Source organism: Nestor notabilis, unplaced genomic scaffold, assembly GCF_000696875.1.
Source record: "Nestor notabilis isolate BGI_N333 unplaced genomic scaffold, ASM69687v1 scaffold2887, whole genome shotgun sequence".
NCBI classification, from domain to species: Eukaryota; Metazoa; Chordata; class Aves; order Psittaciformes; family Psittacidae; genus Nestor; species Nestor notabilis.
In genome coordinates this window covers 43,456-59,158 of record NW_009934973.1, presented here as the reverse complement: position 1 = coordinate 59,158, position 15,703 = coordinate 43,456, and the positions used below count along the sequence as shown (strand labels likewise).

The window sequence follows — 15,703 nt, the reverse complement described above, 5'->3', positions numbered from 1 at the left end:
TGCCACAGGATGAATTGCAATGGTGTGTTTAATATAATCAGGTGTGTGGCACAGCTTATGTGGATAATGCATTTCAGGATCATTCATATCTAAATTGTTGTGTAATATTGATCCATGGACAGCAATGTTATCAATATTGATAGGAATGAATGTGACTTCAAATAAACAAATAGCTAGAGCCTATGCCACTGCATACAAACAGGCTCTGTCATGTCTAGGGAAACCTAAATTTGACAGTTATAAGAATCTACTGTTTCAATGTTCTCTTTCAAGAAAATAACGTATTTATAACTCGTGGTCCAATTTATACAATTTATGGATTGTTTGACATAAGCAAAAACTGCTTTAAATACGAGTATTTCTATCTCCATTTCCCCAGACCTCAAATTGTTGAAGAAGAACAGAGTATTCAGATATATTTAGGGATGCTTTTGCACTTGGTATTTACACTGTGTTCTTTCTTCTCTGCAATGCACCTTTGTAGGCACACTGACCATATGCTACCTGTAGCTGAAAGCCTCTAGGTGAGTGTGAAATGCTATTGGAAGTGTTACCTTCCAGTTGTTATCTGAAACATTTCTATCCGGGAACACAAGGAGCAGGTTGTAACACTTGGTGCATGAGGGAGCAGGGAGATGGGACAACACAGGTGCTTTCCTGTTAATTCAAAAGGAGCCTTTCAGAAGGGAAGTGGAGGATTTAGGAATTTACCCTCAGAGAGCAATGATCTCAGCTCTGTATCTGCTTTAGCACATGTTCTCAAGGACAAAACCAAACCCATATAAATAAATACAATCCAATTTCTTATGAAATTCATGCATTTTTCTTCTCATTCTCAGTCTTTTCTGACAGTTCAAGGCTTTCCTCCTGGTCGTAGGATCTCCTGGTCTCCTCTTCCTTGGCAGATCCCAGTTGTGGGGGCTGGCAAGAGCAGAATAAAAGTTCTCCCTGTAAATTTGATCGCTTAAAATCTTGCTTAACTCTGAAATCTGAGCAGGTTTTCATGGATGTTGCAAAAGGTGGAAAACCCTCCCTCCTCTCTACATTTCTAACTCATGCTCCGGATTTATATGACATGGAACACATATAAACTTTCCAAAAGTCCCAGAAGTGGGTGGATGGAGTTGGATGTTGGGTTTGGTTTGGTAGTTTTAAAAGGCAGAAAAAGGCATGTGCAAAGCCAGTGAATCCAATTTTCTTTTGAATTCCAATTGGATACATTTATAAATGTAGTGTCATTTTGGTACAGAGTCGAAAGATTCCTTATAAAAAAGGTCAAGGTAGAGTGTCTTGGCTCTTAAAACCCCCAGTTCTTGATATATTCAAACACAGGTTGTATTCACCAGCCTGAATTTACCTGGTTACCTGAAAGTAAGGGCTTGGTGAACACAATTCGGCCACTTCTCATCTTGAACACTCGCTTCTGTCAGGATAGCAACAGTAAAGAGAACGCAAAGAGCCCTCTTCAGTGCTTGACTGATCATAGCTCTTCATTTGTTTACCTGGTTCAGCTGAAGATTTTCCAACATGTGCTATTATCATAATTAAACATGAAGCAAGCTGAACTTTTCAGCATTTGATGTAAGGAGAAGCAGAAAACCTCACGATGCTCTACGACGTCCTGTCCCTGTAGGCTGCTCTCTATTTACACTTCAACTTCAGCTTCATGTGTTTCTTTGGTCTGGAGATCTGTTGTCAGTGAAAACTGTATTTGACCCTTACCAAGGATGAGGGCTTCTTTTGTACGGCAGTTGTTAACAGTGGCTGAGAAGCTCATTTGAAAATGCACATCTGCCCAAATAAGTGAGACTCAAGGAATTCAGAGAAGGAGTTCAGGTTCAGAAGGTGTTCCTGCTTCTGGGGAGAAGGGATTTGAGCAAAATCAGAGAGAGATTGTGCCTCTCATGCTGTGCCTCCACTCCCACTTTGGTTTTCCTTTCCAGACCAGTCTAATAGTTACAGTAATAGCAGCAGAAGTTATTTCCTTTTCCAATTTAGCTGATTGATGTGTTGATGTGCCTTGATATATTTGGTGCAGGAACCAAATGGACGAGGGGCATTGCTCTGCATGCCAATCCCTTACACGTTGTGTGCATCGTTGTTGTATTATTGCCTTGCACATCTGACAAATTGACTCTACTTGTTTAGTGATTCACATTTGATCTGGACTAGGGAATTGTGAGAGTATCTCAATTCCATCTCTTTAAATGGAGATGATGGACTTAACACTGCCGGTTAAGAAAAATACCAGGCATCAGTATTGTGAAAACAGAGAGTCCAAGATCTTGTTAGGAAGCAGAGGTTTCTAATATTAATATATATATATATACAGGTATGTATTTGTATGTGTATATATGAAGGATATAAAAATGGGATGTTAAAGTCTGTGTTTTCCAAAGCCACTGCTATAGCGCTATAGTGCAGGTCAAGGAGATGCTTGTGATCACTAGATTTTGGCACGGGTTATATAAAGACAGGAGACCTAGACTTTGGAAACGATATGCTATGTCAGACAGTGGAGAGACTGATGCCCACTGGAGAAGGGGCTGAGGGATCATATGAAGGAAAGACGAAAAGAGAGCTTCATCCTGAGAGTCGTGATGCTGCCTAAGAGATAGCTGGAGCATCTGGAGGTGAAAGGCAGGGCCTAGCAAACCATAGGGTCAGGAATAAAGATGAATTGCTTTCTGTGCTATACCTGACCCAAATTGGAACTGTCTGGATTAGCTTTTGCAAAGCTGAACTAGATCTGTCATGCAAGCTGTTATTTTCACAATGTTTCTACTGTCCCTATTCTTAGTAAATGCTGTTTTACACAGCCCATGAGGCTTCGTTGCGTGGTTTGGATAGCAGTTGCTTCAGAAGCTTGTTCCCTGGCATCAGTTAAAAGGGACTGAAGCTTCAGGAAGTCCAGGGCTTTGGTGGCAGAAGGCTGGGGGCCCAGCAGAGCCCTCTGCTTCTGTATGGGTGCGCAGAGCCTATCCCAACACCACCAGTGGGATTGTTTTTCTTGGCTGCCTCCTCTCGGTTACCCTTAGAAGAGCTGTTCTTCAGTGCAGGTGCAGGAAATGATGGTTAGCACCACACTTCGACACAGGTTATTTAAAGACAGGAGACCCAGAATACTGAAAGATTGTTTTTTCAGGACAAGAAATCCCAAGTAATAAAGAACAACCTTTGAGCTGGCTTGCAGGCGGATTCGGAGAGCAGAGAACTGCCTCCCGCTGGCTGCAGCCGAAAACCTAGGGGCAAGTCCTCATCTTTTCCTAAGCAGCTTTTCTTGGGTGGCTCCTGGCTATTTTGTACTAGACTGTGAATTCCCTTTTGCTAAAGGATCTCTCTGATTTCTCTTCAAAGGGTATTTCCTTTGGTTCATTATTTTGACCTAAATTGTGTCTTTCATAGATGACAGGGGGTTATAATTGTGTCTCTCCTTTAAATCCTCTTGCTCAAAACAATATTTTTCCTCTACAGCTGCTTTTTTGTTAAATCTTCTCTCTCCTGAGAGGCTGTTGCCTGTTTGTCAATATTTGAACTGTCTGTAACCCAGACTTCTGTGGGGTGGCCGTTCAGTATGAAATGGTGTGTCGCTGAAGTGGCTCTTGCCAGCTCGTGATCTTTTTCTCCATCTGCCTCTTCCTTAGCTTTAAGGTGTACTCAAACCCCTCTTATTTTAACAAAGTTAAATACAACTGTTGTAACGGCAAACACCGAACAACAAAAGGAACAACTTCCAGCAGATGCTTAGCAAAGAGTTTGTAACTGCCAGGTTTTTTAGAGGTCTGAGAAACCCCCCTGCATTTCCTTCACGTGTCAGCAGTGCAGAAACGGTGCTCATGGAATTTTCAGCAAAATAAAAATAGTAAAATAAATAACAGAAAGTGTCGTTCATACTAACTACATCTTAGACATTTGTTTGGTCGTATCAGCCAGGCTAAACATTACCGAGTCCAATGCATTCACAGTCCAAGTCCTTTGATTTCAGTGACACTGTTCGAGTGATGAACCTGAACCATGAACACTGCAACATTCCCTTAACTTACTCATTCTTCATACAGGAGCTAAATTACTGATGCTGTTAAAGATGGAATAATTTTCATTATTTGTGAGGGTTTCTCCTTTTTTCTGAATGGGAATAATTGTTAAGGAGAAAGGGAATTCTCTTTAATGCAGGCTGCATGGCTCACTAATGACGCGAGGCTTTCTCCTAGAAGTATCTGAGGTTTCTGAATCGTAGATCATAGAATCAGCCAGGTTGGAAAAGACCTTGAAGACCATCAAGTCCAACTCTTGCCCAGCACTGCCAAGGCCACACTAACCTATGTCACTAAAACATGTTGATTTACAGGTCCCTCAATAGAAATAGTTGCATTACTCTGTTGTCTGCCCGTACGCAGTCACCGAGAGCATTTTTCTCCAAGGTACTTCTCTTGCCATAGATGTTTTGCAATATGTACACAGAGAAAAACCTATGCAGTTTTAAAAAGGATTTCTTGAGGGCATTTTACATATTGTACTTCCAATAGCAGTAAGTATTTCTGGCAGCCTCTTAAGATATCCATTATTCATTCTTCATTAGCTGATATTGCAGTCTACCCAGGAAGGACAGCATTCAAAGGTCTCAGAGTTCAGTACGTGCTAGTATTTGCTAACCTTATTTTACTCAATATCCAGCTATAGATCAGTGGTGTTTGAAAGTCAGGTGTTCAGCAAGCAGGTCGTGATTTTCTAATACATAAATAGAGCTCAAGGAAGTGCTCAGCATAGCAAGGTTCTTGAAATGCAAAACTTTCTGAGTTGTGTTATTTGCTTTTTGCCTTTTGAATTCACTGAGAGGATGGTTTCAGTTTTTCACTGAAACTGTTAAAATACACCTTTTGATTCCCTTCTTGTGTTATAGCAACTTCATTCAGGGATCTAGAGGTTTAAAAAACCTCCCTCATATCAGGTGGCTCAAAAAAATCCTGAGCTTTCTTATGACCGAGCCCTGATCTTCTGCTGTAATAAGAACAGACTTCTGCTGCTTCAGTAATATAAAAAGGCCAGTATATAAAAAGCAGGGAAGGTTTATGTCCCTGCTTGGAGCAGGACTCCTCAAAGTGCAATCCTGCTTTATTGTTGACACTGAAGTGGTGTTGCTGAGGTTTTCCAGACCAGGATGTCGCAGAGGAGAAAGACCAGTTTGCTGACATCTGCTCCCGAGCATGGAAGGAGCACAGATTGCTTTGCACGCTCCAGTTCTGCTTCTTGCTCTGGGGACTCCCCGGTTCTAGTGTGTTTTCTTAGAGCAATTGTTGATGTTTCCTCTATTTCAATATGTGATTATTCATTAGCATACCTTGATAACATTCTGGGGCTTCAGAGGTAAATATGGAGGTTGAAAACACCCTGATAGATCATTACATTTGCATGAAAAGAGTGTTTTAGCTTCTGTGTCAGGTAGGCTGGCATTTTGTGCTGTCTAAATGTTCAGGAACAAGCAGATACTCTGTAAGAACTGGAAGATGCTTTTTGCTGCTTTCTTTTAATTGAAAGGTATTTGTTGCTGTTATTGGTTGTGAAGCATATCCCTGTGTCTGTCCTAGGCCTTCTGTATACACGTGTGCTATTAATAACTATAAATGAATGTCAGCCAATAAGGACTTCAGGCTTTAGGGAAAACAGTCAAGAATGCCAAAAAATGATGCGTACAAATAGTCACGGATCAGACAGGTCTATAGCATTGCCATTTGTCCTTCTCTCCTCATTGGTTCAACTGGCTCTTATTGTATTATCTGCAGACTTAGCTGTATTGAAAACTGCCTCAAAACAAAGGAAACAAACCCATTTCACAGCAGTGAGAGTTAAATGTGTGTGCAGGTAAAACAATACAAGAGTCTTCTCTTCTGCAGTAGCTTCCCTGCTTTTGCACTGTGTCCTCTTTAACCCTTCCCTCTGCATTGGCTTTGGTAGGTGTTATATGATCCAGGTTATCCACCAATCTTATTTTCAAGTGCCAGTACTTCTAAAAGATCACCAGTTATGCCAGCTACAGGCTACAAACATAAGCTGCAGTCATTTGTGATGTTCTTTTAGAGACATCTAAGGGTTTGTAAAAGAGCTTGTTTTGAGGACATTTTTCAGAGTGTGTAAATAATGTGACATATACATGTTGGTCATTGACGTTTCCCTTGTAGTTCTCATATGCCTTAAAATATCTATTTTAGGTTTGCCAGAGCCAAACAGAGAGAGCATATTCCAAGGACTGAGAATGGATCATGGATTCTACACATCTAAAGACTTCCTACCTTTGGTAGCAATGGCAAGTAAACCAGGTGTGTGATATGTTTTTGTTGTAGTCATGGTCAGTAAGTCATTAGCAGCTATTGAAACACCAGAATAGACAGTTGGTTACACAGCACCATATCCAATTATGAAGCACCTCCCAGTGAGTAGTTCTGGGGCGGGGTTTTCTCTTGTGTGTGGTCAGGAAAATCATCAGACAATCAGAACACCAAGTTGGAAGGGACCTAAGGGATCATCTTGTCCAACTTTTCTTGGCAAATCATGACCTAGACTAGATGTCCAACCAGAATCTCCCCAGGAGTAACTTGTGCCCATCGCCCCTTGTCTTTTCCATGCAATCCCCTGTAAAAAGGGAGTCTCCACCTTCAATATGGGTTGAGCCCCATACTGATCCCTGGGGGACCCCACTGGTGACAGGTCACCAGTTTGGAAGCTGCTTGCCTCTTTCCTCTGGGTGGTCAGCCAGTTCCTCACCACCACACAGGCCACTTGTCTGCACCAGAACGTACCAGTATCTCTAGCAGGAGGCTGCAGGAAACCCAGTCCTAGAGACTGTAAAACAGTGATCTATAAAAATCTAAACATATGGCAAATCATTACCCCTAATAAGTTATTTTTGTTATTTTGAATTCTATTCCAATGATGTCATAAGCTTGTATAAATTATCTTGATATAAATAATATATATATAAGATTGGCTTGGAAAAAATCTGATATTAAAGAAGGTGTTGGTGACCCATTTAAGCAGCTGCTTTCTATACTGTTGATAAATGATTTGCCTTGATCCCAAATTACGTGCTCTGCATGTTTTACCAAACATCTTCCTTACCAAAAGAACTTAGAGTCTAAGACTCAGGACAACAGTAGTTAATAAGACAGCACTTGCTTCATAGGCACCAAATGCAGTCTTGCTTTATGCTTTTACATCTTTGTTTTGAGCACGGAGATGGCTGCATTTGTTCCCCAAGTATAACTGCTTTCAGGGGCCTGCAGCGTGAAATTAAGCCCCAGGTGGATGTATGAGATGGGGCTTGTGATTTCTGTGCCACATTCCCTCGTGGTCTAAGTTCCCCAACGTGTTGATGGAAAAGCAAGAAATTCCATGTAGTTATCCGCAGTATATCCTGCTGTATGTGGTGGTGTACATACGATCACATCTTTAACCCCACATACACCTCTCTTATCAGTTTGTACCTTTTTCATGTACAAACTGATCTTCTTCTTAGCATTCAGAAACTTCTTTTAGCATCAAAGATTTGGACCTGATGATCTTAAAGGTCTTTTCCAACCTAGTTTGTTCTAAGAGTCTATGATCAACTCGGGTTGCCTGCTTTTTTAGTAGGCTTTCCATACACAATGTGTTGAAGAATGTATCTTCTGCAGCAAATTATTCTGCATATAAAAGTAAAGTTTATTACCCCATTTTATGCAAAATATTTAGGAAGGGAAATTCTCTGCGCCATCTGTCCCATCTCTCTGCTGCTTTGATCAAATGCTTATTCATTTCGTCTTAAGCTAAAAGTGAGCTGAAATGGGTAGGTTTTGGGTTTCTTTTTGTTGTTGATTCTGTGAATTTGACTAAAAATACTTTATAGAATTCTGTGTGGACACGTAGCACTTATCTACTGTAAGTCACCCGCCTGCATGAGGATCTATATCCTGTGATCTGCATCTTTGAAAGCGTTGCAAAGTAGTACTCTGGATTTGCCAGGATATGGGGTGATATTTTTTATGTATGAAGTCTACAATGAAAAAAAAGATGAACTTTGAAGAACTAACCTTTTCTGAGTGACAGTAATAGATAGCTCTTTGGTGTTGTCTGTTAATTAACATGGTCTCTTTTGCTTAATTTTCCTCGTGTCTGTCTGTAGCTGCAGCCACCTCTTGCTCTCTAAAGCATGGGATTTAAAAATAAAACACACGTCCTTTTTATTTTACTATGACAGTTCTCTAAATAATAGACATAATAGACTTATTCATAGTAAAGTACATAGTCTGCATGCTTATTAAGTGCTGAATATAGTTTCCTCCAAAAGGAAAAGTACAGTTACAGAGATGTGAACTTACCTTGGGAGCGTTCTTTGTTCCCCTTGTTGTGATTGATCCATTCTAGACTAGTCCTGTAAAGGCACTCTGAGCTGCCATTCCCCTGCTGCACTTGGGCTTTTTCCACTGCTCAATGCACAGTTTTGAAGGATTAAGTTTGTTGAAACATAAATGAGAAAAGTTTAGAGAGAAGTGAAGAGTAAGAAACCTATTTAGTAAATAGGAAATGCAGTGCCAAATACATCGGGGGGTTTTTTTTGGGGAGGAAGTGAGAGCATTTGCCACACATTAAGCATTCCACAAATGGAGAGATAATGTATGCATTAGGATGCTGTTTCTCACTCTGTTTCTATGTCTAGGTTAAAAGCATTGTTTCATTGGCTGATACTTGGTTTTCTTTACAATTGCTTGTGAAAATCTGCTGCTGCTAGAGCAGGATGCTGGAGTTACACTGCAGCAAGCACCTCCTGACTGAAATCAGCACAAGCTCATGGAAAATACAGCTTTATATCATTTATGACATTATTTGTTAAGTTGCCATAATGTGCCTAATCAAATTTAAACTTGTGATGAAGTTGAGCCTCATACAAGGAACACGCAGAGTTCAGTTTTACTTACGTGTTTCTTGTATAATTGAATCATCAAACACAAGGTGTAGGTGACAAACACATCATGTTGGCATTCTCTCCAGGTAACTTTGTGAAACTCGTTTGTAGAAAGCCACTGTAGATGAGGTGTTTTCTCCCGGTGGAAGATGAAGGAATTGCCTGATGTTCAGCTGCTGTAGAGAACAGCCTCTGAGAATCATGTCACCGCCAGACCAGTGTTAGTGCCTTGTAGAAAACTAACTGAGGGGAGTAACTTTGATAAACTATTACACAAAACTAGCAAGAACTGGCCATCTTTTGAAAAATGACAAGCATTCTTCTCTATAACCTGCTAAAAGGTGTTGCTGGGTTTTGTGGCCGGGAGGATAATGAATCTGAGCAGAGAGAAACTTACTCCTTAAATAAAAAGATCTCACGATGCTAATCTCAACCTGACAGGACCCACAATCCTACCAACGTGTTGTCATTTGAATTCTTTCCAGATAGAAAGGTGCAGCTGCTTTAGAGTACTGACTATGAAATTACGTATATGAGCATATCTTAAAAATGGGAATATAACTGTCCTTCAGTGAAGCAGAATAATTTGATAGTGCCACTCCATGCTTGGAAACTGTAAGATGCAATTTTACACTGCTTTGAGTACAAGGACCTTCTCAGCTGTCATGCAGAAATGGTTTCTCTACTTGAAAATGGGGTTTTCCTTTCATCTTTCAGGGATGTGTGCCTGTCACTCTCCATTGCCATCAATACATGGAACTGTGATTGTACTTGGGGCAGGAGACACTGCTTTTGACTGTGCAACATCTGCTTTACGCTGTGGAGCTCGTCGTGTGTTTGTGGTCTTCAGGAAGGGATTCACTAATATCAGGGCTGTCCCAGAGGAGGTAAAACTGGGTAATAGCATTTATGAGAGGGCATATTGGTTGTTAGTTCTACAGGACCTGAAAGCGTTCTACAAGTCAAGACATCTACTAAAGGTTTTCTTCATAAAAATACTCTTCACATGTATAAATGCTTGTTAAAGATCTGAGGCTCACTTTAGTTGCTCTCTGTATAAGTGATTTTCCTCTGTTGTACCTGTTCCCTGTAACATCAGAGAGATGCATTTGCATACAGGGGAAAACGGCCTTGTAAATTAGAAAACACAGGAAAGTTTTCTAATCTTGGGAGCACACCAGAAATCAAATCGTCATTGGAGTCTCGTACATGACTCTTCAAGTCATGGTTAGACGCTGGGATGGTGCTTCTTGGCTGCTCCCTAATGAACCTCCGGGATTGTGACGTTGCCTTTGATGCCTATAAAACCTTGGGAGGAGATTACTTACAGTGATTTTGGCTTTGAATAACTGTCGGTGGCAATAGAGCAGTGTCATTCGTCACAGGTTCCAGCGTTCAGTTTGATTTTCTAGGTCGCCTTTGCACGTCAGCATTTATCAGGACATCTGTACATTTGGAAACCGACTCTGCTTCCTCAGGATCTCTGTGCTACAGGAGGGGGTTTTTCAGATAGATTTTCACTTTTTGGTCATCTTTTTCCATTGCCATTTACTTCGTGCACTTTGCACTTTTGCATACTTTAGGGTATGGATCTGTATAATGAGGTTTATGGTAGTTTGGTTATGTGCTTCAAGAAGGTGGGCATCATGCAGGTCTCATAGGAGGGGAATGGAGGTGCAACAAAAGTAATAGGGTGTTTCTTGATGCATAATTTCCTCCTGTTGCACTTTCTTTAAGAATTCCAGACACAATGAGATTCCTGAAGCCACTGCCAGACTCGTGTGCTATTCAGCTACTCAGGAATCAGCTTTCATTCTGACCCCAAATCTTTGTTAGCAGCATGGGTAAACTCCTCAAAGTTGTCAATGTTCGTACTCATCCAGTCATGCAGTGGCCTCGACAAAAAGTGAGATGAAAGGAGCTTCAGCTGGTAACAGCCATGCTAGAATGATGTCAGCTTGGAGGTGACGTGTTCAAAGCAGCTGTGAACACAGATAATCAAATCCCGAAGAGTTTGCTAAGACAAAATGCTGCTTGGCTTCAGCAGTTTTACACAGCAGAGATTCAGAAGATCTGAAGTTTGGATTGTCACTCAGAAAACTTCTTTGCACAGAGTAGTCGACCTTTCATGACATCTTAAAATCAGAGTAAACACTAATCGGGGCATGGACTTAATTAACATGAGGCCTCTTTGTAAAAGACACAGATTGTTACACGAGGGAACTCTTTTGCCTTCAGAGGAGTTACACATATTCACAGGAACAGGAACAATAAGGAAATATAGTGGAGAAATATTTGCATTGCAAACTTACCTACTGCCACTGTCTAGAACTGCCTGATCCAGCAGTACAGGAGGCTCTGAAGTTGGTATTAAGGTGACTGTACACAGATACCTTCTGCTGCAGGAGGATGTGCGCTAGCATCTTGAGTTAAGATACCTTATGGTTTATGGTATGTTGCTGGGTTTGGGTTGGTTTTTGGTTCAAGGTATATATTCTATTCTTCTACTCTACAGATGGAACTTGCCAAAGAAGAGAAGTGTGAATTTCTGCCTTTCCTCTCCCCTCACAAAGTTGTCCTTAGAGGTGGACGAATTGTTGCCATGGAGTTTGTTCGAACTGAACAAGACAATGATGGAAACTGGAAAGAAGATAAGGATCAGGTTGTCCGTCTGAAAGCTGACGTGGTGATCAGTGCCTTTGGCTCCGTTTTAAGTGACTACAAAGGTAACCCTGACTAATGCATTCTGGAAACGCTAATTGTTGTTTTAGCTACAGCCTTTTCCTGTCCTGTGACAGTGTTGTGAAATGAGTCTTCCGGAAGAAGACTGCAGGTCATCTTCACAGCAATTTCTTTGTCTTTTAGGTTTGCCTCTTAAGAACAGAACTTGAGGGCCTGATAACAAAGGAGTTTTCTGTATATCACTGCACAGAGCAGGAATTCAGATTAGAGGTGCAGTTGTTCAGTGTATTTTGCTTTCCTCTCTGAAAGTGGGATTTCAGAGAATACTCTTGGGGATTTCTTCTGGTCTCACTAATTAACTTTAGAGAAACTCATTATACTGTAACTTTAAACTGAACTGATCTGATCTCTGGCACCTTCTTTTTACCTATTAAATTAAGTAAGAATTAAAATCGATTCATTATTCTGGTTCAGCTGGTCTGGGTATCACTCATTTCTTGTGCATACACAAGAGAACTGTGGCTTCTCTCATACATACAGTATTCATTAAATTCACCCGTGCTTGTCTTGGCTTGTCTCATTATTTAGTTGCACCTCATAAGCTTTGTCTTAAAAATTAACAGGTATAGTTCCATATTAAAGATCTAGCAATCGGCATGAAGGTGGCATTTTGAAGACTGCAGGAATTGCCTGGGTGTAGCAGAAAAAGAGCTGAGGAGCGTGAGTACGTGGGAACTAAGAACATGGGAACTGAGGGGAGCGCAGGCTGTTCTCTGACACTGGGTTAGATTGAAAGAGTTCAGGCAAATGCATCAAATGTGCCTTGGAAGTAAAAAAAACCTCACTGGCTCAGCAGAAGACATTGATAAAATGAATAGATCTTCAGCCTGGAGATGCTCATCAAGCTTAGTGAGTTCTGAAAGGCTTAGGGCTCCGTGTGCCTACCTCTCCAGGGCACAGTCATGCCAGCCAATTAACCCATGACATGTTGTCATGGTCTTTTGGGTATAAATGCTCTGACAGAGGACTTGGCAAGTGCCTCAGAGTGCATGTCACCAGAAAAGATCATAATCAGATGTTGGTTCTGCCAGGGTTAATGGAATTTCAACATTCCTTAGCATAATGTGGGTTTGTGAATCTTTTCAATCAAGGAAATCATAAATCTCAAATCATCTAAGCAGAGTCTGAATCGGAATGAGCTACTCAGTGCTGTCTGTTCACTAGTCCAGTTTATACAAAGATAAACCATCATACAACCATGAGTCTAAACTCTCTCCTGTCGTAAAAAGGAAGGATCAACCTAATTCCTTGAGGACACGTGAAGTCAATTCCAGGACCATTCCTATCTTGTGTGTGTTACTATTGGGATAGGTTCACGCAGCCTAGACTGTTACATAGACAGCAACTGTACCCTAGAACAAAATCAAATTGGTAAATGAAATCTTAGTCTATGCCATTAGTAGGTTTTATTGTGATTCACAGACCCTACGATAAAGGAGTGATTCTGTTTTCTCCCACATTAAAACCTGCTTCATCTAAAAGGTTGAACTTAGTGTGTTGCTTAACCATAATACTGTGCCAAGTCTTGTAGCTCCTAGTTAGCCTTCACTGCCTAAACTGGTGGTTGTGAGGTTTTTAAATAGGAACCTAAAATGGGAGGGGAACAAAATCATGCTGCTAATGAAAGAAGAGAGTTATTTACCTGGGGGGGGAAGCAATACACCTCAGTTTCACAGTGCACTTTTGGTGGCACTGCTATTACAATAGCAATCTCTTTACAAGCAAAACTGCAAGGCATTTGTTTGGGATGTTATGAAAATGAAAAGGAATTAGGACTTGAGGGAATCAGTTGTGTATTTTGAGCATACCGTTTCGGCTGCTTTTAAATCTATTTTTGGGCTAAGCTGTCTTAATGAAAGTTAAATTTGCTTTTTGCCATTGAGCTGGATTACAACCAAATCTCCAGGTTACCTCAGCATAGGTAACGAAAAGAAATTGGGGGGGGGGAGGGGAGGACCACAAAACCCCCCCAACAAAGCACCCCACCGAAACAAAACAAAAAGGAAATCCCAAATCATCTTTTGTTCTTAGTGTTGGGTTTAAAAAAGGAAGCCCTTTGTTATAGTTTGTATTCAAGAGATGGGGCTATTCTCCATCAAAAGATGGAGATGAAAATGCTGGAGGTGCTCAAAACTGGGCAATGCAGTGACCAGACTGATCTGATGGTGAACTTGACTTAACTTTGAAGAAGGGGATGGATTAGGTGACCTCTAGAGGGCCCTTCTAGCCTGAATTATTCTATGACTGGCAGTACTCAGGGCCAGGTTGGACGAGAGTGTTGGGTGACATGGTTTAGTGCGTGGTGTCCCTGCCTGTGACAGGGGGTTGGAACTGAATGATCTTAAATTCCTTTCCAACACAAACCATTCTATGACCGGATGACTGAGATGCAGGTTCAATACATCTGTTAATTGTTGCTCGCAGAAAAAGCTCTATCACATCTATCTGTCCTATTTGTTATTGTTAAATGTTGATGCTACTGATACAAGAAGAAAGAACCAGAGGGATTAAAATCAGACTTAGCCCCAGTTCATTCAGCAAACTGTTCTGGGCAGCCTTGATGCTTGTGTTTCAAAGCGTGTGGGTGACTTTAGTTCTAAGCAGAAATAGCTCATAGGTTAGAAAGCTTTTTGTTGTCCTCAACAAGATGTTTCCGATTCTTGTGCGGTAACTACTACATTTGCATCTGAGCTTCCACGTGCTCACAGTAGGTATTTAGCCTCTTTTGTTACGTAGAAATAAGATGCTGGTTGTGATTTTAAGCAAGAATTCTCGTAGGTATTCACCCTCCCACTGGGGATCATAGAAATGCATCATTAATTTAAAAAGATGGACTCTTAAGCCTGTTTTATGCTCAGGAAGTTGCTAATAGACAGAACAGGAGAGTTGGCTCCAGACTATTTTAAGAACATTACCACTTCACTGAAAGCAGCAAAAAAATCCTCAACAAAGTGTTCAAATCAAACTACTGCAGATGGAGTAATAAATACGTTTTGCTTCTTGTTGGGAAAAAACCCCAGGTATTTCAAGCACAAGCTGCTTTGTTTTGACTGTATAGCTTACCAAAGCCTTCGGGGCATCACTACTGACCTATATCAACAAAGACCTCTGGAAGAATTTTGTCCCTTTCCTCATGTTCCTGCTGTTTTGCTTTGTTGTTTTGGAGGCCTCTGACATATTAGTGATTTAGTGAAATATCTTCTGTCACCATTCCAAATTGCAGCTACTCGGTCAATATACAAACGTAATTCTGTGTACAGCCTCAACATCCTTCATAACACCAGTCCAGTTGGTTTTAAAGGCTAAACTTTGAATAGCCACTTTCTTACCTCTTTTGTTCTGACAAGCAAAAGGGAACCATTTGTTTGGTCTGCACAATTGTCCTTGTTCTGATTTCTTTTCCTCGATTTCTGAGAAGAACCTGGACTTTCTGAAGAGAACCATGGAGAAATTCTGGGAAATAGCACATTAGTCCAACATGCATTATAACCTGCAGTGCAGCACAGGGGACTAAGGCAGGATGGGAGACAATGTAAGTTTAGTTAAGCTTTCTATTTAGTGGACAGCAGTAAAGAGAAGGTATTTCCATGTATCAGAACACTAAATTTTAGCATGTTAATGTCTTATTTTGTTTTCCTGGAGAGAGACAAAAGGAGAATGCAAAAATTCCTGAGCAAACTCCAAACACAGCCTTTGCAAAAAACCCCATAGCAAGGTATTTGTGAGAAGAAATCTGGTTTATGAAATGTTTGGTAATAAGCAGCTATTGCATTGTAAGTGAAGGGCAAAATCCTATTTTATAGTTCTGGCAATCACAACTTTGAGATATTTTGCTTTTACTTTCAGTGCAACTTTCATCTCGCTGGGGAACTGCAGCAACAAACCCCAGGCAGCTTACTAACTGCTTCCCCCCCAGTATAGTTCAACATGCAGGAAAGAGAAATCTGCCCAAGAAGCTTACAATGTTATTATTTAAACCACTCCTAATTAATATTTATTTCTATAGTTTGAGAAACATTTCTCGGG

At 40.8% G+C, this 15,703-nt stretch overlaps 1 protein-coding gene across 1 annotated transcript in view; it reads left to right on the top strand.

The window, feature by feature from the left end:
* The window catches only part of DPYD (dihydropyrimidine dehydrogenase), a gene marked incomplete at both ends in the record, with an annotated part of 117,121 nt that overhangs the window by 58,228 nt on the left and 43,190 nt on the right, over positions 1–15,703 (top strand). The window contains 3 exons of the mRNA XM_010017593.1: positions 6,207–6,314; positions 9,653–9,822; positions 11,451–11,661. Coding sequence (XP_010015895.1) covers positions 6,207–6,314; positions 9,653–9,822; positions 11,451–11,661 — 489 coding nt within the window. The remainder of the gene's footprint in view (positions 1–6,206; positions 6,315–9,652; positions 9,823–11,450; positions 11,662–15,703) is intronic.